Source organism: Poecilia latipinna, unplaced genomic scaffold (genome assembly GCF_001443285.1).
Source record: "Poecilia latipinna isolate Pla-1442-1.1 unplaced genomic scaffold, P_latipinna-1.0 Scaffold1370, whole genome shotgun sequence".
NCBI classification, from domain to species: Eukaryota; Metazoa; Chordata; class Actinopteri; order Cyprinodontiformes; family Poeciliidae; genus Poecilia; species Poecilia latipinna.
In genome coordinates, this window is record NW_015113986.1 from 150841 (window position 1) to 175531 (window position 24691).

The following is a 24691-nucleotide window of genomic DNA, read 5'->3' on the forward strand; positions in this document are numbered from 1 at the left end:
CCCCCCCGGCCCCTGTTGGGTTTTTTTTTTTTTTTTTTTTTTTTTTTTTTTTTTTTTTTTTATGCAAACCGGTGCATCGTATCTGGATGTTGTTGTCTTTTGTGGTTACTGACATGCGTGTTTCAGGTCAGTACTTTGCCAGCACCATGGTGATTGTTGGTATGTCGGTGGTAGCCACGGTGATTGTCCTCCAGTTTCATCACCACAGTCTGAACAGTGGACAAATGCCACGCTGGGTGAGTTTTTCCACAACATCAGCTCATTAGGTGGATGACTCCAGTAACATGGAGGGGATTTCAAGTCAAAAGTTTGAATATTTTTGCAAGATTTTTGCTTGTTTAGTTGTTACTGCAGAAATAAGACAGTGCACGACCACTGCAAAGTCTGCTAAATCATCAGAAGAGGCTATTTCCAGTAAACTCAGAGTTTAATTTGCCTCATTCTATAGGAGCAGTTTTCTCATAAAGGGGTTTTGCTCTTTCATTGCCCTCGGCGGTTCCTGTTAACCGCAATTTCTTAATTACATTAAAAACTTTGAAAATGGCCACTTGAAAACACGTATTATCCTGGTATGATGGACATCAATTATGTTATTTTACTGTGCCAGCCTGGGCAACGGTTAAGAGGAAGTTATAAATGCTGACGGATAAATACTGCTGATGTTGTATTTTGTAGGTTTTTAAAATCATGAGGCCTTCTTTGACGGAAATAGTGGACAAGTCTACTTCACATACGCGGCTTCTATCCTGTTTTGTAATTTGCACTGGACAAATACAAAAATAAAAAAATGTTTCTTATTCAACAAGAGACACGAGCAGTTTTTACATGAATCCCTTTCTAACGCACTAAGGCAACATTAGAAAGAGGCACAGAAAAAGGAAATATGTTATTTATTTGTCAGTTGTACCATGAAGAAGTTTTGTTTTGCTTTTACACATAACACACTATGGTGGGAGATAGCATGTGCTGGTGAGGTGTCTCTTGCTTGCAGTGAATGCTTTTTGCAGGACTGTACTATAATTTTCCCCTCATCCAATTTTTGCATCTTAATTAGTTTTGGGGCAGCAAAAGGGGTGTCTCATTTATGCAGGAACTAAAGATCATGCAAATTTAAGCCAATTGCAGTTGCTACGGCTTTAAGTACATGCTGAGTGTTTGAGTTCTTCTACTTGTCAATCACAAATGTCTTCTGATTGTGTTCTGGTGTCGTTGACCTTCAGGTGCACTTGGTTCTGCTGCAGTGGGTTCCTTGGTTTCTGCGCATGAAGCGACCAGGAGAGGGAGCAGAACCCACTCTCTCCAGCAGCCAGGCAGACTCTCACAGCAAGACTCTGTCCTCTCCGACGACCACCACCACCACCACCACGATCCCCATCCCCATCCCAGCTCCTTCCATCCTGCCACAAAGTCTCAGTGCCCTGCAGGTGAGCTTGGCGCAGCTCAGCCACCCTCTGTCCCACCAACTTCCTCAACGCCCCCAGGTTAATATCCAGCCTAACCCTAGCTCCAATCCACCACCTCAGCCCAATGGTCATCTGCCTTACATGGGCTTTCAGACCTTCCAGACCACCGCTGAACTAGAACCTGTTCAGAGGTGCCGGACTACCAGCCATGGGCGGGCCAACAGAGGGTCTGGTGGAGGAGGAGGAGACGAAGGGGCAGCAGCAGCAGGAGGAGGAGGAGGAGGAGGTGCGGTGGGAACGATTGGAGATATACCAATACATCAGCACCTCCAGTCTTCAAAGTTTGTGAGCCCCCCGCTGGAAACTCTAGTATCTCCAGACCCTGAACACACAGGCGCAGCCACTGGACCCTGCGGCTTAGATCCTGGGGGTGGGAGATCAGCCGCCCTGCAGAGCCACAGCGGGATGATGCGATCTGTTGCTGTGGACAACCAGCTGCAGGCTCTTCTGACGGAGGTGCAGTTCTTAGTGGAGCGCGTTCGCGAGCAGGACCGTCAGCTGAGTTTAGCTGAGCAGTGGCAGTTCGCTGCTGCCGTCATCGACCGCCTGTGCCTGGTAGGATTCAGCGTTTTCAACATCATCTGCACAATCGCTATCCTCATGGCTGCTCCTAACTTTGGAATAGCTCTGTCAAAAGACTTCCTCTGAGAGATAAGGAAGCAAGTCTGAGAAAGAGGGTGGTGCGACGAGACGCTGATGGAAGCACAATTTTGATTTTAAAAGCGGGGAAAGGACTATTCTCAGTGACTCAGAAACTTTAGAGTTAACTTTCTTATGGGACATGTATAGAACTCATTCTGTAGCATACGTGAAAAATAATCAAATCTGACTTTAATTAAACTTGTGTAAAGACTAGCATTTGTAAGATGATGCCCAGGTGAGAGCAGTACAGGGTCACATTTATTCTTGTGTGTCTTCATTCCAGCTATAAATTGTGACGTTTTGAAGTTATGCAGTTGGTCTGCCTGCTTCCACTAGGCATTGCACTTTCTGAAGGTTTTGGTTTAATCTCTACGTCGAGGCCTGCCAACAGCAGCCGTCAGCTCTTACTCACTAAGCTAACTGGCTGAACATGGCCATCAGCCACCCATCAGTTAAAGCTAATGCTACATGTGCTAATGAACAGCAAAGCTTTGATTCATCAGGGTGGGAAACCTGGATAACCTGTGTCAAACTGTAGAGACTGAGGAATGTTTTCCTTGCACCTGGGATAATGAAGAAATAAACATATATCCACTGCCTTAATGACTCTTAAGACAGTGTTTCAAAAATAGGCGTTGAACTCATCCATATTTTGGTGCCACTCTGTTCTAGCGCTGTCCTAGAGTCACACTGACCACATACAGAGAAGCTTAGAAAAACGTGGAATCGTGTAGGTGTAGCTTTTCTTTGAAAATAAAAGGCAAAGCCCTCAACTACACATGCTCACTTTACACAACTCTGCTGGTGGAAAAAAAAAAAGCATGTTGATGCTTGTTGAAATATATTTTATATTTTCCAGGAACGTATTTTAGTAATGAAAGTGTCTTGATGTCTCTTGTGAGTAGAAAGTAGCTGCATAAATTGTTCAGGTGTGTTTTTGAGCAGTTCTTCCATAGCTTTAGCTTCATAACTCAGAGCTTATGGGGACCTCTTCGATTCGCTCCGATTTTCGATTGAGTTTAATTCAAGTGATTGACTGGGTCATTCTTTCAGTTTTAGTTTCTTTCTCTGAGACAAATTGATGGTTTTGTTGGTCGTGTGTTTGGGATGACCTGACTGGTAAAGTATCTGTCCCTATTTAATATTATCTGACTTTCTTACTGATAATGTCCCTGTACAATTACATTTTTTTGTCATTTTAAGCATCTTCACCATAGGCTGAAAAACAGTCCCACACTGTGATTTCATCACCTGACTTTAGTGTTGCTATGGTGATTTTGGGGGCCACTCCTCCTCCAAATTTAGTATACCAGATTTTATCTGACCAGACTATAATTTCCCAGTACTTCACTGACTTATCCAAATATTCTACAGAAAACAAAACTGTTTCAGAATGCTTTTTCTTCAACAGTGGAGTCTTGCAGTGAGTGGACATACAAGGCTGGCTATGCAGTTAGGTGGATTACTTATCTCTCTGAAGTTCTCTGTGACTGATTTTTGATTGTTGGACAGCTCTGCTGATAATTGTTTTTGACTCTGATTAAATTATATTGTTTCCACTTTCAGGTTCATGGTTGCTCTGCTCACTGGAACATTCGGATGTTCAGACATATGTGCGTTTCGATCGCTGTTTGTTTGCTCTGCAACTAAAGTGAAGGGACTAAGAGAGAGCCTTTCTCTCAACAAAACATAGCTTTTGTGCAATAACTGGATGATGATGGCCTGTAAAACAGACACTCAGTTAAAAATACAAAAGTTAAGATTCACTAGTTCTGATAGGAGCAGGGCTGCTTTCCAAATACTGACATATTTCAGCTTGTTTCTTGGCATTCTGTGGTGTTCTGTTCATTTTCTTCATGTTTTTAACACCTACTCCCTGTTTCACTCTTTTTTTTTTATACACAATCTAATTTATGGCAGTTTTTGTTTTTATCTGTTTGCAGCCGTGGGTAACGTCAGTTTTTAATGACTTATGGCGAGAACATATCTGTTATGAAAAACACTGATGTGTTCAGTGGGTGTTTTCACATAAGCTAGTAATCTGAATGACTGACCCACGGGTGCATCCATAAATGGCCAGAGAAGCTTTCACAGCATTTGAATCCTGGTCAAAAGTTTGGTGTCTGAATGCCAAGAGAGGATTGTGATGTTGGCTGCTAGAAAAATGCTCTCTTGCACTATTTTCCCACAACCTCTTACATAAACATGAGGGTATAAGCAGACATGGGCGAACATCTTTTCATAAGCTGTCCTTCTAATACCACAAAGTGTAAGCCTCATCTACATTTTTTTTTTTCTATACAAAGAAGTGAAAAATGAGACTACTCTTTGCACGCTGGGTGTGCAGTTACAATCTGTTGAAAGCAGGTCCTCTAGTCTAAAGTGGTCTATGGCCTTGACTCAATTATTTAAAAGAAAAAACAAAAAAAAAAAACGTTACAGTGCAGTTTATATGTTAAAAAGCTTTCCGGTGTACATATAAAGTTTTATCCAAACAACAAATAAAAGTGCATAAAATTACCATATTGATTTATTGTTGGGATGTGTTTTGGTGCTTTCTTTACTTAAAAAGTGATCTAAAAGAAGGGGGGGGGAATGTGACCAATTTAAGTTTGTGTTATTGCTTTTGGTTTGTGAATGATAAAAGCCTGCTTATAACAAATGGGCAACATTTGCCCACAGTTACCAAATACAGTCCAGCCACAGCTCCGTATGTACCGAAATATCATCCAGTCAAGATGCCCAGAAACTCTGGGTTTGGTTCCATGTGCTGTAAATAGTTTTTCAGGATGCGTATCAGATTGTATGAATCCTTGAAGTTATTAATGTGAACGTACAGGGAAGAGGAGATGAGACTAGAACACTTTTTTTGCATCACTCTTGTTGGTTTCGGTGCAAGAGTTTAATTTCCGCGGAGCAAAAAGCAAACAGATGCTTCCTCTAAAATGTTCAGCATGCTGCTATGGAAGAAGGTGTTTATTCTCTTCATTAATGTGATTCAGCGCCTGTCACTATTACTGGCATGCCGGGAAAAGATGTGCGCAAAAGCCTTAAAATAAAATAGAGTCATGAAGACTTGGTGAAGCAAATCTTTGTTGCAGTGATGTCAGTAGACAAACTTCGGTTGTCTACTAGTCTTATTTTTTCAGTTTTGGTTGTTTTAGACTTGATAGTTGTGGATCTGTAGATATGGGTCAGTTTCCTGAAGATCAACATGTCTGCGGCCTACTTATGCCAATCGTTCGCTTGTCTTTTTCATTTTGAAGAGCAGTAAAGGCTAACATTTGTAACATCATGCACCTTAAGGAAACAGGAAGTGATAGATGGCCTGTTGAACTTTCAAGAGGCCATAATAAAGTTAACAGGAAGTGTATAACAAACAAAGCCATGGCTTTAATTGTATTTGTTTTATTATCAGTGGTATAAAATGAGTGTGGCACTGTCAAGTCAGGTTTATTTGTGTCACACATTTCAGCAACCAGACATTTCAAAGTGTTTTTCACCTGAAAAACACAATTAACTGATTATGAAACAACATAGTGGGTTACATTTTGTCAAATACTATTGTCAAAATAATCAAGGAAATCAAATATGTTGATCAATCTCTCTGTTACTATTAGTCACAGGCAACTCTAAACAGGTAGGTTTTTAGCCTAGGTTTAAAGCAGCGTTTCCTAACCCTGGTCCTCAAAGCACACTGACCTGCATGTTTTAGATGTTGCTCTGCTTCAGCACACATGATTTCAACTGATGGCTGATTAAAAGGGTTTTGCTGAATTGCAATCATCTGAATGGGGTGTGTTGAAGCAGGGCAACATCTAAAACAGTGTTTCTCAACCCTGGTCCTCAGCGCCCCCCTGCTCTGCATGTTTTAGATGTGCCTCTATTCCAGAACAGCTGATTCAAATGATTGCATGACCTTCAAGTACTGCAGAAGGCTGTTAATCACCCAGGGATGCAATTCAGGTGTGTGGCAGAAGGGAAATACCTAAAACATGCAGGACAGGGGGGCGGTGAGGACCAGGGTTGAGAAACACTGATTTAAAGTAACTCTGTTTCAGATGTTTTGCAGTTTTCTGGAAGTTTGCTTCCAATTAGAGGAGCATAGAAGCTGAATGCTGTGATTTTTTTTTAAGAAATAATAAAAAAAACAAAATTTCAGGTTGGGACCAATAAAGTATTTTCTAATGTACGATACCAATAGAAAATAAAATAATAAAAAAGGGATCTAATAAATATTTCAGCTTAGCTTATGATAAATGCTAATAATCATTAGCTTAGTCTATCATTCTCTCTTCCTCGAGACTCTGGGTGGTAATTTTCTTTATGTAATATAAAGATTTGAAATATTTCACTCAATGGTAGAATAGTCATAGAATAGAATATTTTATGAATAGAAATTGAATATTCTATAAATATTCTATTCATACAATATATGAATTTCACTTTCTGAAATGGGAAAATTATTTTTTTTTACTTTTTTTTTGGTATTTATATTTGAGGGATGTAGCTGTAGAGCATATTTAAGTGGTGGAATGGCTCAGAGAAAAGTTTGGCCACAAATCCAAGTTAAGCTGCCCGTTCTATTAGACAGCTTGAGCAGTTTCTCACAGGAACAGTGCGTGTGTTTAAAAAGCTGATAGACATTTCTACCAATTCACACGTAAGCACCTCGTGGTGCTGGTCTGTCACTAAGGATATGCATTGAAGTTTGCAGTTTTAAGGTGAAAAACATTGAAAAACTTTGGAAAAGATTATTACTTTGGTAAATTCTCAGACACGGCGCAGAAGTATTCAAATACAGATATTTCAGAGTACTGTCTCCTCAGCTTCATTTTCCTAACTTGACTGCCTCCGGAGCAAAATTTTGAAAGAGGATGCAGAAACGGGACAGCGGTAGCGAGGGAGAAGAACATGAGCCCGAGAGGAAAGGAAGGATAGAGGAAATGAAGCGCAGCAATAAAGGGGAGGCAGAAGGAAGAAAGAGCTTTTGCAGAGATGGACGGAGATGATGCAGAATGAAAGGAGGGAACGAGGTGTCTTCATGGGTTGGTTGATAGAAACAGACGAGGGAGCAAAAAAATGTGCTGAGGGAGCAGGTTGGGACCAATAAAGTTTTTAACTGATTGGTCATTAATGAGAGAGAGAGAGGGAGAGGGGAGTGGAGAGGTTGAAAGGAGAAGGAGTGGCTCCGCCTTCCCTCCTCCCCTGTCTCCTTGTAGATGCTGCAGCTGCTAAACTGCGCTTAGACCAGCATTTAGGGGTGACTGGACATATATTCAGAACTGATAGAGGCTGTCTTTAACAAGATTTATGCAACGGATGCTGGCAAAAATTCCAGTTTTAAAATTATTGACCATGAAATGATGCAAACACTTTGTGATAATAGAATTTGGCTAATTGACATCTTGGCAGAGCCTTATTCACACCTTTGACTTTGATGCCATTAATTTGACTTTAAAACTCTTCATTTCAAGCATGATGTGTGAGAGATACCCCCAGGGGGGGGGGCAAGTCAGTGGCCTACTGAACTCCTTTTTGTCTGCATACGACGAGTGCGGCTGCTGAGAATTGCACCACAGCAGAGGTAATAAATTTTCAGAGGCTCTCCTCTTCCACAGACTCAGTCATCCACCTGCTCTGTGTTGACAGCTCATGCGGAGCTCTTTGTTCAGAGGGGAAGTGAGCCGAGTCGTGCAACACAGTCCAACAAGCAGGAGGGCGGGATGCAGAACATCTGTCTTTGGTGTCAGTGGCCCGCTGCGATCTGTGGCTGCAGATATCGCACTCATTTGCACAAATAAAAAGCAGAAACTAAATCCCAGGGATGGTGTTAAGAAGAGTGGGGACCCCGCTGCAGGCTCAATGCGGTAATCACTAAAACTCCCGAAGCCGACTCCAGATTTCATGCACACAACCTGTTAACTCGCTGCTGCTGTGCAGCCCTGTCGGTTCTGGTGCTGCTGCTGCTGTTCATGCGGAGAAAATAAACGCAGGGAGAGAGTTTAAAAGCACACAACAAATGTTCTTTGTCAAAATCCTAATTAAGGAGTTCCAGTGCTAACAATCCAAGCCTGGGTACCTTCGGCGGTTCCTCACCAAAGGCACCCAGACCTTTGGTGAGGAACTGAATATGTCTTGACCTCCTACGTCACCAAGACCCATCTTGAAAAATTGATAGGACTGTCATGGTTAGGGTCTTCTCAGGCTCTACTTGTTTGGAAGTGGCACAATGTAAATACACAGAGTTAAAACTGAACTGAATTCAAGCAATGTTGGATACTCCACCAAGCAATAATAAAACGAGGCACTACGGTAAGAATGAATCAGTTTTGTAGCTTAGCCACTTGTCAGTTTGGTTTTTCCTTCCATCTATTAGAGCAAGACACATTCAATTATCCGTTTGCCGCTACAGTAAACACGCAGGCCATCATAGTCAAAAGAAGGATGTCCTCGCAGCACTGTAGGGATTAATACCCCCCGGACACAATCCTCAAAATCTAGAGTTATTAATTCTTATATAAGCAGTTTTATTCATCATGCAAAGCAGTTCAATTTTAGAAACCCAAGTCGGCAGCGAACTCAAATCACTTGCATGACGCCTCACAGTACAGGACCCATGTTTGCCGATCAATATTCAAATCTTCAGGGATAATATCCCACACCTACAACAGTCAATAGCTATTAATTACCGGGTGCAGACACTTGATGCAGATCGATGTGGAACAGCCGTTTTGCGGGCCTGTTGGGTAATTGTCTCCCAGATCTCATTAAAAGTCGGCAGGATTGGGAGAAATTGAGGAGGGGCAATGTGATGAAAGGAAAAGAGAAAACAGATGTGGGCACACAAAGTGGAGCGGAGAATCTGCATAAAATCAACTAACTCTGCACGCCAGGCGAAAACTGTGCATAACTTTGGGATTTTGGCAGTGCTTCTCTCCTGGCTCCAATCTACTGGTTTTCTCTCGAGCTTCAGCGCAAAAAAAACAAAAAAAATAAATAAAAAGAACATTTGCATCAATAAATCAGTTTATTTAAAAGAATATGTTACAATTTATTACAATAACTGATGCCTCTTTTTAAACTTTACATTTCAACATGTCAAAAGATTTGCAGGTTGATCTCCATACCTAATTATCTCAATTTAACACTGCCGTAGTAAAATAAATAAAGTAACATTGTTTTGTACACAGAACAACAGAGAGGGGAGGATGTGGAGAGGGCACACTTGAAGGTGTCAGACAATTGACTGTGTCAGACTCGGTTCAGTGAACAGACGAGAAGCCGACGAAATGTTTTCGGCCTTCGGGGCTGCAAATTCAATCCTTCAATTGGAGGAGGCGCACTCTAAATTAAAGCCCCTGTACAAACCCACAGAGGTCTGCTTATACTCATTAATCACCTAGGATGGCTTTTGTGAACAGCACCATTACTATAACAAACAAACTTAAAAAAAAAAAAAAAAATAGCCACTGATGTGGATTGTACAAATGCTTGTAGATAACCGAAACAGTTCTCATGTCCCGATTAGCTGATGGAGTCAGATTTGGGCAGGTCATCAACTGCTTATTAGCAATTTAACCTTACGTAGTGGATTTGAGAATTAGTTTCAACAACATAATCACGAACGACAGACAGAGCGGAAGCGGCAATACGAATTTAACCCCGAATTTACAAATTTAATTGGTGATCAGTGACCTCTGCATTATTAATATGATCCTCTTAATGAATGATCTAATCATATATAGCAACAAAGATGCATTGATCAGGCTTTTACTGATCACTACGGATCTGACCCACCATTTTTGATTTTTTTTTAAAGGCTATAACATATAAAATAGAATGTGCTGCAGGTTATTCGGTAGAGGTAGTCGTTTTGAATCCAACAGAACATGAGGGAAAACAACAAGACAATATTATCCCTACTCATTTATCGCAGCATTCTGGTCTAAGCTGTTGGCCAATGTGTTCATAGACTCCTAATGGTGGGACTCATATTTTTCAGTATTTAACCTCCCAGTCGCTGATCAGAGTAGATCTGATCCCAATCTCGGGTCAACTGGTTCATCTTTCTTCAGTGCTATGCAAAAATTAAATCCATTAATCATCTCTTCAGTTCAGTTCGATCAGCCAGGCTTTCTTTCTCGTAGTCCTCTAAAGTCTTTTCAATCAACCGTTTTCCAGACTTTCTAAAGGTCATTCAATGTTTTTCTTTGGATTTCGGCTACTTTTTCGTCATTTACAGTTTAGCTCTCGTACCCAATCATTGTGCAAAAAGGAAATGAGTGAAGTGGACAAGCAAAAGGCTTGGAAAAACAAAGTTCGAGAAAAGACAAACATGTACTACAACATCACAAAATAATGTTTTCTTTTGTTTAAATAGCGCAGAAAAAAAAAATATCAAAAGATGTTGCACAGAACATGAAAGACGCGTCATACGTCGGTCAATCATTTAGTGAACAAAAAAAAAAACAAAAAAAAATACTGTCAATAAAGGTGTTTTCCAAACAAATCTATGAAAAAAAAATCTATAGCTCACCTTTTACTACCTGGTCAATCACTAAGGTAGTATCTATTTGTGAAACATCTACGATTAGAGATGCATTGATCAGAATCTTTTGGTTGATCACCAGTTTTTGTAAAGATTTGAGTTGCAGACATTCTGGATGATTAAGCTGTTGCAATAACACGCAAGAACGGTGTTCAAAATGTCTCTTTAGAATTCCTGCCATGAATTGTTATTAAGTATTTACATAAGAAGCAACGAGTCAGGGTTAGAGCAGTCAGTATAACTCAGGGTTGATTCATATTTTTAAAACGTGGACAAAATGACTCTGGAGTTGATATTTTCTACCGTTTTAAGCATCTCATGTCAGCCGTTAGCATGTGTAGCATTACTAAAGCAGAAATCTCCCTGTTTATTCCTTACAAAATGTTGATCTGGGAAGTTTCCAAAAGGCAGCAAGCATTTCCAAATCGAACATGTAAGACAGAGGTAGACATCAAAGCAGAGTATCTTCATTACACTACTTTCAGCCTTCCTGTTATTTGTTTAAACTCTTACAGCCTATGAAAGGTATAGCTAATTCGGTAGCTTTTTCTCTTGGTGATAATTTTCACATTTAAAGAGTAACCTGGTAGCGGCTGGATATGACGAGTTTAATTAAAAAAAACAAAAAAAAAAACAAAGCTTAGATTTTTTTTTTAAGCTTTTACCAGAGCAATCACACCAAAACCCATAAGATCCATGTCACATGCTCAGTTCGATGCATCTTCATTTAAAATGTTTACATAATTCCTGTGTGAAAACGGTAAAAGACAGAGACAATCAGTGTGAAGATTTCTGCTTGCACATACTTATTTTGGGAAAATCTGATATTTTGCTAAAAAAGTATTGAGTCTGGTAATATAAATATTTGCTGTACTTGTTTTTCTTTTTCCATGGAGTAAACTACAAAAATTACATTCCACAGATTTTGAGAGTGCTTCGGAACCCCTGCATACGTTTCAATCTCTTATCTTTGGTATTCAATTAATTCAGTCACGGAAGGAGGGACAATACTATACACGCTGTGAAATCAGTAGACGTTTTATCTGAATTATTCTGCTTAACTAACTAATAAATATCTGAATGGTTGGACACAAGACTGAAAACTTACAAAAAGAAGCCAACATTCAAAGAAAATCTATTAGGGAGAACCCAAGAGAATTACAATATCTCTAAAAGCAATAAACAAAATCCGACTCATTGGAAGAACATTTTAAAGAAATAAGTGATGATGAAAGACTTTCACAAAACTCATGCCAACTGACTGGAAACTTTTCAAATAAGATGAACACATCAGAAGGATTTTTAGTTGGAATTAAAAGTCAATAAGATTAGATTAAAATACAATATAAACAGACCGACATTAGACTGGGGAGACAAAACTTAATAACGAGCAAATACCATCAGGCTCTTACGGAGTTAAACAAGAAAAAAAAAAAAAAACATTCCAGTTTAGTTTTCAAGTTGATATCTGTACTGGAGGATCACATTATTAGCTTTTACTTGACATTAAACTTCATATTTATATTATTAGATTTCAGCAATAAGATCAGTTGCAAGAAAGCCTTAATTGATGGAGCCTGTTTGCCTTATTGTATAAAGATGAAAACATTTCCTTCTGATAAGAGACCGTCGCATCACTAAGCCTGACTTCTGCTGTGAATGGGTGGCTGACCAGTTCGGCAAAGTACCGTCCACAGAGATCAACACTGTGGTGTGGAAAAGCCGCTTGGATTTCAAGCCTAATATAAATCCTGTGGGAGCGCCCGGAGACAAAGTAATCACTGTGAACCAGGGAGCAGGAAAGAGCAGAAGGACCCCTGCTGCTTGTTCTAGGTAATGCACCCTGAATATAATTTTCTACAGCACCATGCCCTTAAAACATATTGACATAGATGGTTCTCATAATACTGTAGGTACAGGTTCATCTAAATAAAATAGAGTCTCCTCAGGATGTAACATGTATTCCCGTAATTCACTTGAAAGAATGAAGACTCATTACACGCAGAGTTACATCTTTCAAGCATTTATTTCAGTTAATTTTGATGATTATGGCTTAGAACTACTAAAAAAAAAAACTAAAATTCTGTTTCTCAAAACATTTTTATTGCACTATAAGACAAATAAACAGGGAGTTTTTAAACACAGAAATGTTATTTCATATGTTGCACTGATATTTCTGAAGAAGCTGCAGTTCACAGTGCGTATCCAAGCACATTAGGGATATTGCGGATTGAAAAAGGTGCACAAGCAACAGGAAGAAAAAAAAAAAAAAATCAACAAAATGACTTCATCTGCCGCTTCATAAGCTAACACACGCGTCAAGATAACGTCGTCCTTACACTCAATGATCCCATACGCTCGCACTGCGTTGAAAGCAGTAAATTCAACCCTCAGAACAGCCAACGTCGTCTACGACTCTGCAGGCCGTGATTTGAAATGTCTGACACGAAAACTTTCTGAAAAACAGAGTTTAGAGTCTTCAAGCCACAGTCATTAGAATTAAAAGAAATTCTTTTTTTAATTGAAATACTTTCATAAGATAACAATTTCAAGACATTCTACTTTATTGAGAAGAACCTGCACACAAAGGTTTAAGTCATGGCTTTAACACCAGTTGGGGAATCAGTTTATAATTCAGTCAGTCAAAATGTTTACATCCAGTCTGGGCTTATTCCAGTATTGAAACCATGTGTAATGTCTGAGGTTTCAATCTGCACACCTCAAAGCTGCATGAATAGTCTGATAAAGTGCAACATTAGTGTAAATCCAAGTTGTGCGTCCCCAAAAATAAAACTAACAAATGCATTTGTTTGGCCTGCTACGTTCAGGCTTTTTTTAATTCTTTCTAGAGGCGAATTCAGAGCAAAATGTGTGACAATTGTCAACATGTAACCTGATTTAATTGTAAGTTACATCCCAGGATCTCTGACTCTTCTCCACCAGATGTGGACATCATGCACCCACAACGGGATAAGAATGGCAGATTACTCATCTTTGTTCGTCCCTCTGAATACTTTCAGTTGTCCTTGTTTTTGCACCGATTATTCACTTCAATAGTTTTCAAAAAAAAAAAAAAACGTTTAAATCATCCTGCTTACAATCCACTTCTGACCAGGAAGAACGTCTTGCATGAATCCTTCACTTTAGGTCTGCCAAAGCTTTAGTTTAACACATGTTCATAAAGTTCTGGCTCGTGAGTCATGTAGTTTATTTTCTTTTTTTTTTTTTTTAATGATTGTGTTTTCATGTTTTTCAGCAGGTGGTTGTTGGTTAACATGTAGGGAGCAGCGTCCTGTGTCGTAGTTAATGGAGTGTAAATGATGACCATGTAAGTTCTTGGCTGAGTGAGACTGGGTCAGGGTAAAACACTCAGCTGAGTCGGTGACAATGTCCCCCCCCCCGCCCCCCCTCCTCTCTACGTGCCCCCATCTCTTCTGTGCCTCAACAGCTGGAAAATATTCTGCAACACAAACATGGGTCAGGACCGATTCTCGCCAGCTTGTACGACGCGAAAATGCTTTCGCCGATTCAAAGCCTTACCTTTCCGCACATACCGTCTTTACTGCAGTTCTTGTTGTCCTTGTCTGTGGCCTCCTCTTCCACCTGGAAGCACATGGGCGAGCCACGAGTGAAGGACACTAGAGCAAAGTCTGTAACCGAGGTAGTTACGAGTGGACTGTGGTTACCTCTTTCCTCCACTTCAGCTCGCAGAAGACTCTCTCGAAGCACTCGTGCATGTAGTTAAACTGAACGTCGCCCGTGGAAAGCAAACACAGGGAGAAACGGATTCGTGTGGAGGAGGCTTCAAAAGTTTTTGTGTCACATTTAAACAAACAATTGCTTATGAGCAACACAAAATGCTACCTGATTGCACGGCAGAAAGAAAATGGTTTTCAAACTTTTCAAAGAGTGTAGTACAGATTTGCACTGAGTTATGAAACCACATTTCTTTGCAATGTCTTTGAAAGTCTTTTGCGGTATGTCTCTCTGTTTTGACAATTCCTCTTTGCCAAATAGTGCAAGTTACATCTGATCGGATGTAACGTCTCTATGAAAAGCAACTAGTAAGCCTTGCTGCGGTCTTAATTGTATTTAGGTTTGAACTTTGACTGGGCCATTCCAACACATGAATATTAATTTAAGCCATCCAAGCTGTAGTTCTGGTTTTATGTTTAGGGTCATTGTTCTGCAGGAAGGTGAAGCTCGGACCCTTCCATCGGATTTTCTTCCAGGATTCCCATGCACTTAGCTCAATCTGTCAACTCTGTGCAGCCTTCATAATTTTAAAGAAGGTATCTCAGCAACAAGGGCATTAAAAAAAAACAAAAAACGAAGCTTTCTAAAACTTACATAAGGAGTAAAAATCTTCACCCAGCGTGGCTTCTTCTCTCCCCGTGCATATTCAAAACAGAAAGCCATGCCCTCTTCATCTGTGTCCCATCTCTGCATCTCCCCCCATTCGAAAGCAATCACCTGGTTCTGCAGCGACAAGGACTCTTTGTTTTGCTCGCCTTCAACACAGGAAATAAATACACAGAAATAAAGGAACGTGAAGCTGCACTTACCTCAAGAGTACCTTCTTCTGTACAGGCGTGCAGCTTAAAGTTGTGTATACTGATGGCTGTGATCACATGGCCTTTGCGTCGGGAGTCACAGGAACAATGAGGAAATACGATCTCATTGTAGCCCTCACAGCTCCGTAACAAACTCAAGTACTGAGAAGAAATGCACAGCAAACCGAAGTAGTGAGATGGACAACATGTACAGACCTCGTTAAGTACAAATGCCTGCAGGTGATTTCAGTGGAGACGCAGCGATGTTTTTAATCTGCTTGAACGTTTAGATTATCTGCAGGCAATAACCATATTTTGCCTGCTGATAAACTAGTAGAGATAGAAGAGATTTAAACTCCACTCTACCCAGTCTTGCCAGATCACAAAACAGACCTACTGAAGGCCCAGAGATTTGCAGCAGAAGTCTTCTGATGCAGTTTCACCTCTGCAGAGCGTGACAGAGAACGGCAATCAGAGAACAATGAAGCGAAACTGAGAAGTAAAACATTTTCTCGTTGTTTCACAACAGTTACATTCTCAAGCACGAATCAGAGAGTTCACACCTCAGCAGAATCCTGCGGGGAGATGCCAGTGTCTGTGTGAAGACGGCTGAAGTTAATTCTCCCCTTCCGACTGTGGGCTCGCTGCCGTGTCTCAGCCCTGCAGATCAGACTCTCACCTGCTAAATCTCTGCAAGCGCTGGGCCATAAACAAACACGCAGCTGAAGAACTTTTTAAATTCCTTAAATTACTGCCTTTACTCTAAACTCCCATTTGCAGCCAGTCAACACGTATTACTGGGGCAATTTTGTCTGGGACTCATTCAAGACATTTTTAACACAATACCACCAGGGATGTTCTGCAGAAAGTGCAGACAGAAAGGGTAGCCTGAGTTTTTTTTTTAAAGTTGCTCGTCACACACGTCCGTCACAGCAGGATATTTTCAGCAGAAGATGAGCTCTCACTTGTAGAGACGCGGATAAGAAAGTCCCAGAGTACCCGTCTCCAGAGTGCAAGAGGCAGAGTGAAACCTAGTTATGCAGTTTTGTTATTAATACCGCCTACTTCTGAAAATGTTCAGGGAGTGAAATACAACATAGAGTAAGAAGAGAATGAAAGAAAAGTATGGATAACAAGGCAGTTGAAGGCTGCAGTTTGAGCTCCTGCAGCCTTTATTAGGTGAACGTGGTTTTAACGTCGCTCGCAGCACAGCGTTTTCATTAGGCACTTTTTGACATCACAGCCACATTTGGTGCAGATGGACTAAGTTTAAAAGTATTTCAGAACTAATGAGCATGGGTAAATATGGTGCAAGGGGAGCTGATGGTGAGCATTTTCTCTACTTTACCAGATCATAAACAAGCTACCTACACAATCCAAATCTCTCGATGTAGAGAGACTGAACATTGAACTGTGATCAGTAATTACACCGAGACGTTTTGTGTGGTACTAACCATGGACATCTTCTTCTGCTCTGCCAGTTTTTGGAGCTGATAAGACTTCTGCTCAACTTTAACGAAGCCTTTCTTCACATCATCAGCTGCCTGCAGAAGCGTCACACACACGGTAATATTTAGCAAAGAAAACAGAAAAAATAAAAAAAATACACCTTATGCAAGTATGTACCGACCTGGTGAAAGAAGTAGCTGACAGCAAGTTGGTTGTCACTGAGCAAGGTCTCTTCTTCTGTGGTGAAGAGCCACTTTCGCAGCGTGAGGCAGGTTCCTGGGACGGCTGAGGTATAGTTCTGTACATAAAGTTTGTGGGGGAACTCATTGGGCGCCAGTTTACGCACTGAGGAATAAAGTCCGATGACAGAAAGAGGGAAAAAAAACCCAAAAAAAAAAACCTGTGAGTACAATTCAACAAAACCTGATTTTAATAAGAACTGTTGGAACACAGCAAGTCAAGAATGGATGCTGCTGCTGGTGGTGACGGATGTGAAACAGGAACGAGGGCATGTTTACCGCCGTGTTGCATCATCTGTTCTTTTAATGAAGCTGCTTTTGAAGCTCATGGGACTGTTTGCTGGAATTTGACACATGAAATGTTATTTTTTTGTTTGTTTTTTGCTTGATTTAAAATTGCAGTTGCTCATTCTTGTCATGTTTTTTGAGGAAAATATCTCCAGTCAGTCCAAGATCTAAACAAAACAAACTAACTTTTATCATTAATAAAGAACTTCAAAAGTCAAATATCGTGCGCTCTCCATCACTCAAGTTTTCCTGAATTTTAAAGTACCAGTACAATAGGATTAATTAAACGCAATGAGTAACTAAATGTTCACTATTAAATTACTACAGTCATTTCTAGAGGAGTCAGGTTTTAAATTACCATGCAAAAACCATCTGCTGCTGACATGTTGTTCTGTTTTTAAGAAGAAACATGTGTGGATGAAAGCAGTGAGACCTTGATACTGATTAAATCAATGCCTCCTAATTCCAATTTCCTAAAGGAGAGCAGAAAACATAAGGGCAATGCGGCTGCTAAACTTTTTTTTCCTCATTCACTAAACTGTAACAGGGGTTTCCTGGGAAAATTTGACTCTTGACTGTTTGAGAATCGAGGTAAAAGTCCATGAGCGAGCTCTGACTTTACCGTTATATATAAAACTCCACAATATGTGGTCAACTTTTACACCGATTTCAGCCACTTTCAATCTGTGAAAAGTCACCGCTTGCGTTTCGAGTTTTGCGCCACGTAAATGGCAGAGAACTTAAGGGTTTTTTAGATTTTTTTTTAGTAGCGACATCCGGTGGTCGATCACATTTTGGTGCAGCGGAAAAACATTTTTTTCAAAGCATGCTTTATTCAGCATGCACAGTTTTATGTTTTTATTGTAAGTACTTTTAACTGCCTTTTTTGCTGAAATGTGCTACACAAATTAACTGGATTGGATATAAATCACTATTTGACCCTAAAAAAAAAAGATTGCACACTGTGTGCCTGACGGCAACAAGTCTGAACTTTATGATCTGCATATTACATTAAACTGCAGGTTTCTTTGCAGAAATACACGTCACATAACCATGCTGAGTACATGTTTTAGGCCTGCAGAAATATCCGTCTACTGTCCAGCACAATTTTAGTCAATTGTTTTTCCATTTCGAAATCTGAAACTGAAATCCGACTCGTTTTAAAGCAGTTGTGGAAGTGAAACCAGCCAAAGTGACTCTCCTTTCAAAGAGGGAGTTTTTCTCCTTTAAAATAAGCAGAAGTAGAAAAAACTACCATGGAGCTTTTAATTAAAAGTCAACATGCCAGTGTCAGGAAAGAAAGTTTGTTTGAGTCCTTACTCACCGAAGGTATGGTTGATGACCTCAAAAAGAGCAAAGTAGCTAGCAGTTACACTGTCCATGCCAAGCTTCATGACCACGGCCTGGAAAAGGAAGAGCAGATGGAAAGGGTGTGTAACGAGGAGCAAGAACACATGCATGAACGCATGTGTGCGTTTTACCTGATAAACCTGGTCTGTGGTGGAGTTTTTACGGACTCTAATGGTGAGGGTAGTGTTATCTGGCATGGCTATTCTCAACTCCACGTCTGAAACCCCGTTATAGTTCTGGGTTGCGAGAAGGAGACAGAAACTGTCACAAACAGGAGCAGCGAATATTTGTTGGAAGGCAAGTTTTACCTCGCTTTATTCTTTTTACCTCGTCTGATTCAGACAAGAACTCCTGCAGGATGTCGCTTTCTCCAATTACCCGTACTGAACAGACTGCAGATGAGAGGCGCAAACATCGAGAGTTAGGTTCTGTGTGAAAGTAAAGTATATAATAGCACACTTTGATATACACAGTGTCTCTGCTTAGCTTTCCCACACACTATGTTCTCAGGCTTGTTTTAGGAGGACAAAAGAAAAAAGAACAAAAGAAAAGTTACATTTGCCCGCAGGACTTTTGGCGCTGGAAGATGAGCAACCAAGTAAGTAGTCATTATAAAAATATGCGACTCTGCCCGACATAAAAGAAAATTTCCAACCACAAGACATTAAACTCCCGACTGCTTTACAGCTGCTGTGCGGAGGTGAGAATAAAACTTTTCTGAACGCAGAAAACACTGCGGAACTTGATCCGTCCTTCACCTTTTTCGAGGTATTCCTCCAGGCCTCGGCGTCGTGCATCGAGCTGCTGCTCAGAGAGTGAAAAAGGCCACTTCCCAGGAAGTTTGGGGAACGTAAAGTTGGCAAATTCCCTCTTAAGGTTTTGGTGTAAAATCACAAACTCCCGATAACGCTTGGAGCACAGCTGCCTACCCGCCATATACACATTATACACCTGGAAAGACAGGGAACCAAAAACAGGACACGTTAACTTTCTAAAACATAAATTATTAAATTTAATGTATGTATTAATGTAATTCTATGTATCCCCCCTACCGATGCATACATTCACCATATCGAACCACCATTTGTCTCTCCCAGCAAATTTGCACATTTAGAGATGGAGAGTTTTGCTTATTCTCCCTTGCAAAATACTTCCAATGTAGTCTGACTAATTCAAGAGCATAAGTAAACATCGGTTTTCAAATCTTACGGTAAATTAAATGGATTTTGATTTTGTTTTGTGCCATTTTAACTGATGACTACATTTTAATGTAAATTATTCCATACATCTCTTGCTGCACGTTTAGATTTTCCACTTATCCACGAAGGCCAGATGAGACCAAGCGGCATTAATTTGTTTGCGAGGCTCTTGCACCTACCACAAACTTTTCACCATTGAGTTCAGTGTGTTTGTAACTCGGAATGGAGATCGGGACGGCCTGCTTGTCAGAGTAGTCGTAACAGGACAGGGCCGACACGTCGTCACCAGGATCCAGGCAGTCGGCTTCCTGCGGCGGGACGGACAGAACGGCCAGCACCAGCTCCTTCTCGCCAGCCCGGATCAGGTCCACCACCTGCTTGTGTGTGGCTCCCTCTACATTCACCCCGTTGCTGTCGGGAGAAGAAAGGCATGTTGTCATTGGGGAAACTGGTGCTGCATCTTTCTAAAGATCTGAAGAGGCTTGCGAAATCAAGCTCGGACCAGCGGTTTCAGTTTCTCACTATTTGAGCCGACACACGTCGCAAGCGGGCAAGTGAACCACAAAATGAGTCCAGAATTAATAGCAGAATGAATGATAACAAAGCAATTAGGAGAAAGTTTCTCATTTCGATATAAAAACATGGTTATACTCTTCAGTAAATCTCTGTTGCCTGCATTTAGCCCTCAAGTCATAACCGCCAGTATCTGCTGTGGGAACGGCTGAGCAGGAGCAACACCGGGGCGTGCACATACTGGCACACACCGGCAGTAATGTGTAAGAGGAGAGGCAGTTCTAATGACAGAGCTGCAGCAACTTCTCCTGTAGTTAGGTTAGGACTGAGAGCAGCCACAGCGTCTCCTCCTCTACAAGGTCTCGGCATCACCTACGGCTATTTCTGACACTTTTAAAACCGAGTTCAGGTTTTATAGACGGCCTGACAGTGAAGACGTCCTGAGAGACATTCACTGTATTTATTCAGCACTTTAAACATTATCTTTGTGCAAAAGGTAGAGGTTGTCTGAGCCATAACTTGCACAAATTGGCAAAACATGTGTTCTGAGCACTTTCTCAAAGTTTACAGAAGGAACTACTAAGACTTATGAGCAACATATGATCTCATTTATTACTTATTTAACCAGGGTTTCTACAGATTTCAGCATGCTAAATGCAAGACTTTAAAACATAATTTAAACTTAAGACCAATTAAATTGCAAAAACAGAACTGAATGTCTGACACCAACTCAGCCCTACCTTGTTCTCTTTTAAATTTTTATTATTGTAAACTTTATGACAGTTTTTTTTACTAGCTAGCATGAGGAAGTCAAATATAACTTTGGAAACTTAAACTTTTAGTTCCTGCGTGCGACTCCTGTAATATATAGGTTACTGTGGTTCAATGCATTGGCACTGAACCCAAATTTAAGCCAGCAAGTCAGTTTCAAAAGCAGACTTTCGAAAGCTGGATGTCTAGGTATAAACTACTTTAATCTCTTGTTTCCCCTCCGTCGAGGAGTCTGCAGGTTTTTCTCTGCATGGTGACACTACCTCGGATATAATTATAGATCACCGAAAAATTAGCCTCCAAGAACAAAAAGTTGATGGAAGAAGAAATGAATGAATATGTAGCTTTATCAAATCTTTACACATTTAAGATTAAGGCCTAAAACTGAGATAATTAAATTTAACACCATTTATGGCCTTGCTTAACGACGTCATCTACATGAAAGCAAGTTATTCCAAGTTAAAAACTATACTTCACATATTACATAAGATCAGGAATTAGTTTTAATTGGTGAGATTGGAGTGGCTTTTTTATTCTTTTATTGTCTCTGATTGATTATCAGCAGATGAAATAGATTTTTTTCCCCTTTAATTAAATTAATCAAAAAATAAAACTCATTTTTTTTTTATCTCTAAGCAGATAAACCAGTAATGTTTACTCTGATGTACTTTATCAAAGTTTAATAAACCTAAGATAAAGGTTTTTTCCCCCAACAACCTCTAGCAAGTCGGTCAATGTTGTAATTGACATGCGACACGTCAGAGAAAACTGGAAATCAATTTGTGAATCACGCGACTGGTGCAGCTCGGATCCTTTAGGCAATGATAAATAAAACTGTATGATGATGTGATATATTTAATATTGTACTTTTATGACAAAATATTTCCAGATAGATCTGTAAGTGTTTTACCTCATCGTCATGACAACTAATGTTCTGAAAGCAGGAAAAAACACGAATCTCCAAATTTTCAGATTGTATGCGACTTTTAAGATCACACTGTATTACTGGGGGAAAAAAAAAAAAAAAAAAAAAAAAAAAAAACAGCTGCCTGGCTTGCTGTTCTCTATGATAGGACTTTCACAGGGAAGAGGAGAGTTTTTCTTTAAGAAAGTTGTAGATTAGGAGACAAGTATAAATGCTTAACTATAAACTGTCAGGATGAGAAGCTACACACAGAAATATAATTGAGTAATGCTCCTCTAACAGCCCTAAGGTACATAGAAAAGCTACGACTAAATAAGCCTGATAAGATAAAACATGCATGGGAATGAGCAAGCAGAAGATTAATAGGACTGAACCATATGCAAACATCTTCCAGGTGTGCTGGGAGCAGTCTCCAACAACACAAAAATGCAGACTGAGCATTTTTTTTTCATTGCTTTCTTTACTGCCGCTCTATGATGATATAATAAGCATCAGTGTGGCCTTTGCACTCACACTGTCAGCACTTTTGATAGTGATGGAACAAGCTGTAAAACACACTTTGTGTGTGTCTCATCTTCCTTTGTTTTGATTTAATGAATAAATATGTTATTTATTAATTTGAGTAATGGGGTGCATGGATATAACCAATCAAGAAGTAATAGGATCACAAAAAGAGTATAAAGAACATGATTGGAGCCTTTAGTGTAGCTTAGAGTGTTTTGCCTGCAAAGCAAATCCATTAAAAAAATTCAGTAGTGCACTAAAAACAATAATATCGTAAGATTTTTAAGAAATATCTAGATCAGTTATCTTGTAAAAAAAAAAAAATCTTCAAAATAAATAGTTCTATACAAATGTGCACATGACTTTAACATAAAGAGTTAAAGTTACAATAATTTCCTGAGGATCTGCGAGCAAGCTTGGCGCACACACTGTTTTGACAGGGAGGTTATACACTGCACAGGAGCAAACTTTAAATCAAGGAGTGGAAGCTATATGAGCTTCAGGGTACAGTGAGGGAGCATAATCAATAAGAAGCAATCAAATGCTGATGTTGACCTAAGTAACAGGCACACAGATGAGTTAGAAGGGTATGCCAGGATGTCTAATGGCAAATCAGACCGCATGCTTGCACAAAGCAATAATGGGGTCAACCAACTGCCAGGTTACCGCAGGCCACCCTTTCACAAAGCAACGTGCAAAAAAAAAGAAATATAACCAATCAGACTGAGCATTTTTGAGAGGCAAGCCTATCACAGCTGATCTGTGAGCATTTCGTCTCTGCATCACAGTATACCATACACACAGAAACACCGAAGAGGCTTAGCTGATGCCGAGCTCTGTGATGTGTGCTCTTCTCCATAGCAACAGAGTCTAACATCAGCATCCATACAGGCCATTGAGGATGGTGACTTCTATCCAAAAAGTAGCAGAAACCTCACTACTCTAAAAACAGAAACGTGTGGTCAATGCAGCCAATATTGCAACAGTGCTGGTACTTAATATTGTTATATATATATTTTTTAATGAACTGGGAATCGCTTTGCATTCCATGTGTAGAAGGGACGATTCAAGGCATATCTGTCTGGCATCAGTGTGAGGGGAATTTCTAATGATTTCTGACGCACACAAACACTCCTTTCATTGGGATACTTCTGCATTCAAGATCAGCCAGGTTGGTGGTGATCCCCTGCCAAAGGGCAGGAGAAAATGCTTAAATAGAGAGCATATTTTTGCCCTAATTACAATGCAAGCCAATCACAGTTCAAAACATTTTTCACTTATGTGGTAGAAACATTTGTCCACTTACACTTCTAGGATCCTATCCCCCTTTGAGATACCGGCTCTGTCTGCAGCTCCCCCGGGGAGGACAGCACTCACATGCTGCAGAGGAGCGTACAGCTCCCCGTTAATGCTCCGCAGCTGCCCGCCTTCGCTTACTTGCCCCCGAACGTTGAAGCCGTAGCCCGAGTCAGACTTCACTATCCGCACCAGCCTGGGGCCTGAAGTAACGGTGGTTGGTGTCTGCCAGCTGCCGCCGGTGTCTGGCGTAACGCTGCCGCTACCGGAGCCGTTACGGGAGGAAGGGCGAGGCAACGGAGGGACCGAGGAGCAAACTCCTTGTCCCTTTACGTCCGCCATCTTTCTACACTGTTTGTATCATTCAGTCTAATTCCCCGAACGTTAAATTTCCTACAAACATTAGCTGTAGTAGCCTGGCTAATCAGCTTGGCTAGCTAAATGACTGGTATACGCCGGAAAAAGACGAGTAATGCCGAGGATTGCCGAAACCAAAGACTGGGGAGCATTCCATTTCTAACTCCTCTGTTTATCCCTGAGCTCGACAAAAAAAAAAACAAAAAAAAAACAATTGCTTCCTGAAACTCATTTAAACCTTAGATTAAACCATAATGCTAATTAGAATTTAGGAAATATTTGAAGAAGTTAAATGACATAAATACATGGAGACTATCCTTGCCTATAATTTTAAATTAACAAATACATTTTATGTAGGATATTTCAAATTACATAGGAAAATAGCAGCTCTGAAGTATCATGTTAAATTTTGACTAATTATGAGATGTCTATTTTTAATTATTGAAATTAACTTCTGGTTAATATTATTTCCAAGCCCATTATTTGGTAAATGAGATTTTACGTTCTCCATTTTACCTCTGAAATTATCTTGTCATATCCATGGAGAAGTAACATTTCACTTTGTCCATGTTTAGTTTGATGTATACTACT

The 24691-nt window shown here is 40.2% G+C and overlaps 2 protein-coding genes across 7 annotated transcripts in view; one reads left to right on the plus strand and one right to left on the minus strand.

Annotated features, from left to right (window-relative positions):
- Positions 1-2705, plus strand: part of LOC106962091 (neuronal acetylcholine receptor subunit alpha-7-like) — a 17617-nt gene extending 14912 nt beyond the window's left edge. For all 6 annotated transcript variants that reach the window (XM_015056259.1, XM_015056258.1, XM_015056257.1 and 3 more), the window contains 2 exons: positions 127-236; positions 1221-2705. In XM_015056259.1, coding sequence (XP_014911745.1) covers positions 127-236; positions 1221-2111 — 1001 coding nt within the window. In that variant the 3' untranslated portion in view covers positions 2112-2705. The remainder of the gene's footprint in view (positions 1-126; positions 237-1220) is intronic.
- A 7211-nt stretch (positions 2706-9916) lies between these two features.
- On the minus strand, positions 9917-24260 carry snx27b (sorting nexin 27b). The gene is made up of 13 exons (XM_015056263.1): positions 23754-24260; positions 19914-20145; positions 19294-19486; positions 18863-18927; positions 18667-18771; positions 18510-18588; positions 16840-17003; positions 16664-16753; positions 15222-15371; positions 15007-15135; positions 14343-14402; positions 14197-14259; positions 9917-14116 (listed from the first exon to the last, which is right to left on the minus strand). The coding sequence occupies exons 1-13, from the start codon at positions 24083-24085 to the stop codon at positions 14072-14074; spliced, it is 1707 nt and encodes a 568-aa protein (XP_014911749.1). The 5' UTR covers positions 24086-24260; the 3' UTR covers positions 9917-14071.
- Between the last annotated feature and the right edge of the window lie 431 nt (positions 24261-24691).

Coding starts and splice junctions, on each gene's coding strand:
- snx27b (XM_015056263.1), bottom strand. CDS start 24,085: ATGGCGGACGTAAAGGGACAAGGAGTTTGCTCCTCGGTCCCTCCGTTG. Junction 20,146..23,753: donor GGGGATAGGATCCTAGAAGT/GTAAGTGGACAA, acceptor TTCTCCCGACAG/CAACGGGGTGAATGTAGAGG. Junction 14,403..15,006: donor TGAAGATTTTTACTCCTTAT/GTAAGTTTTAGA, acceptor GGCGACGTTCAG/TTTAACTACATGCACGAGTG.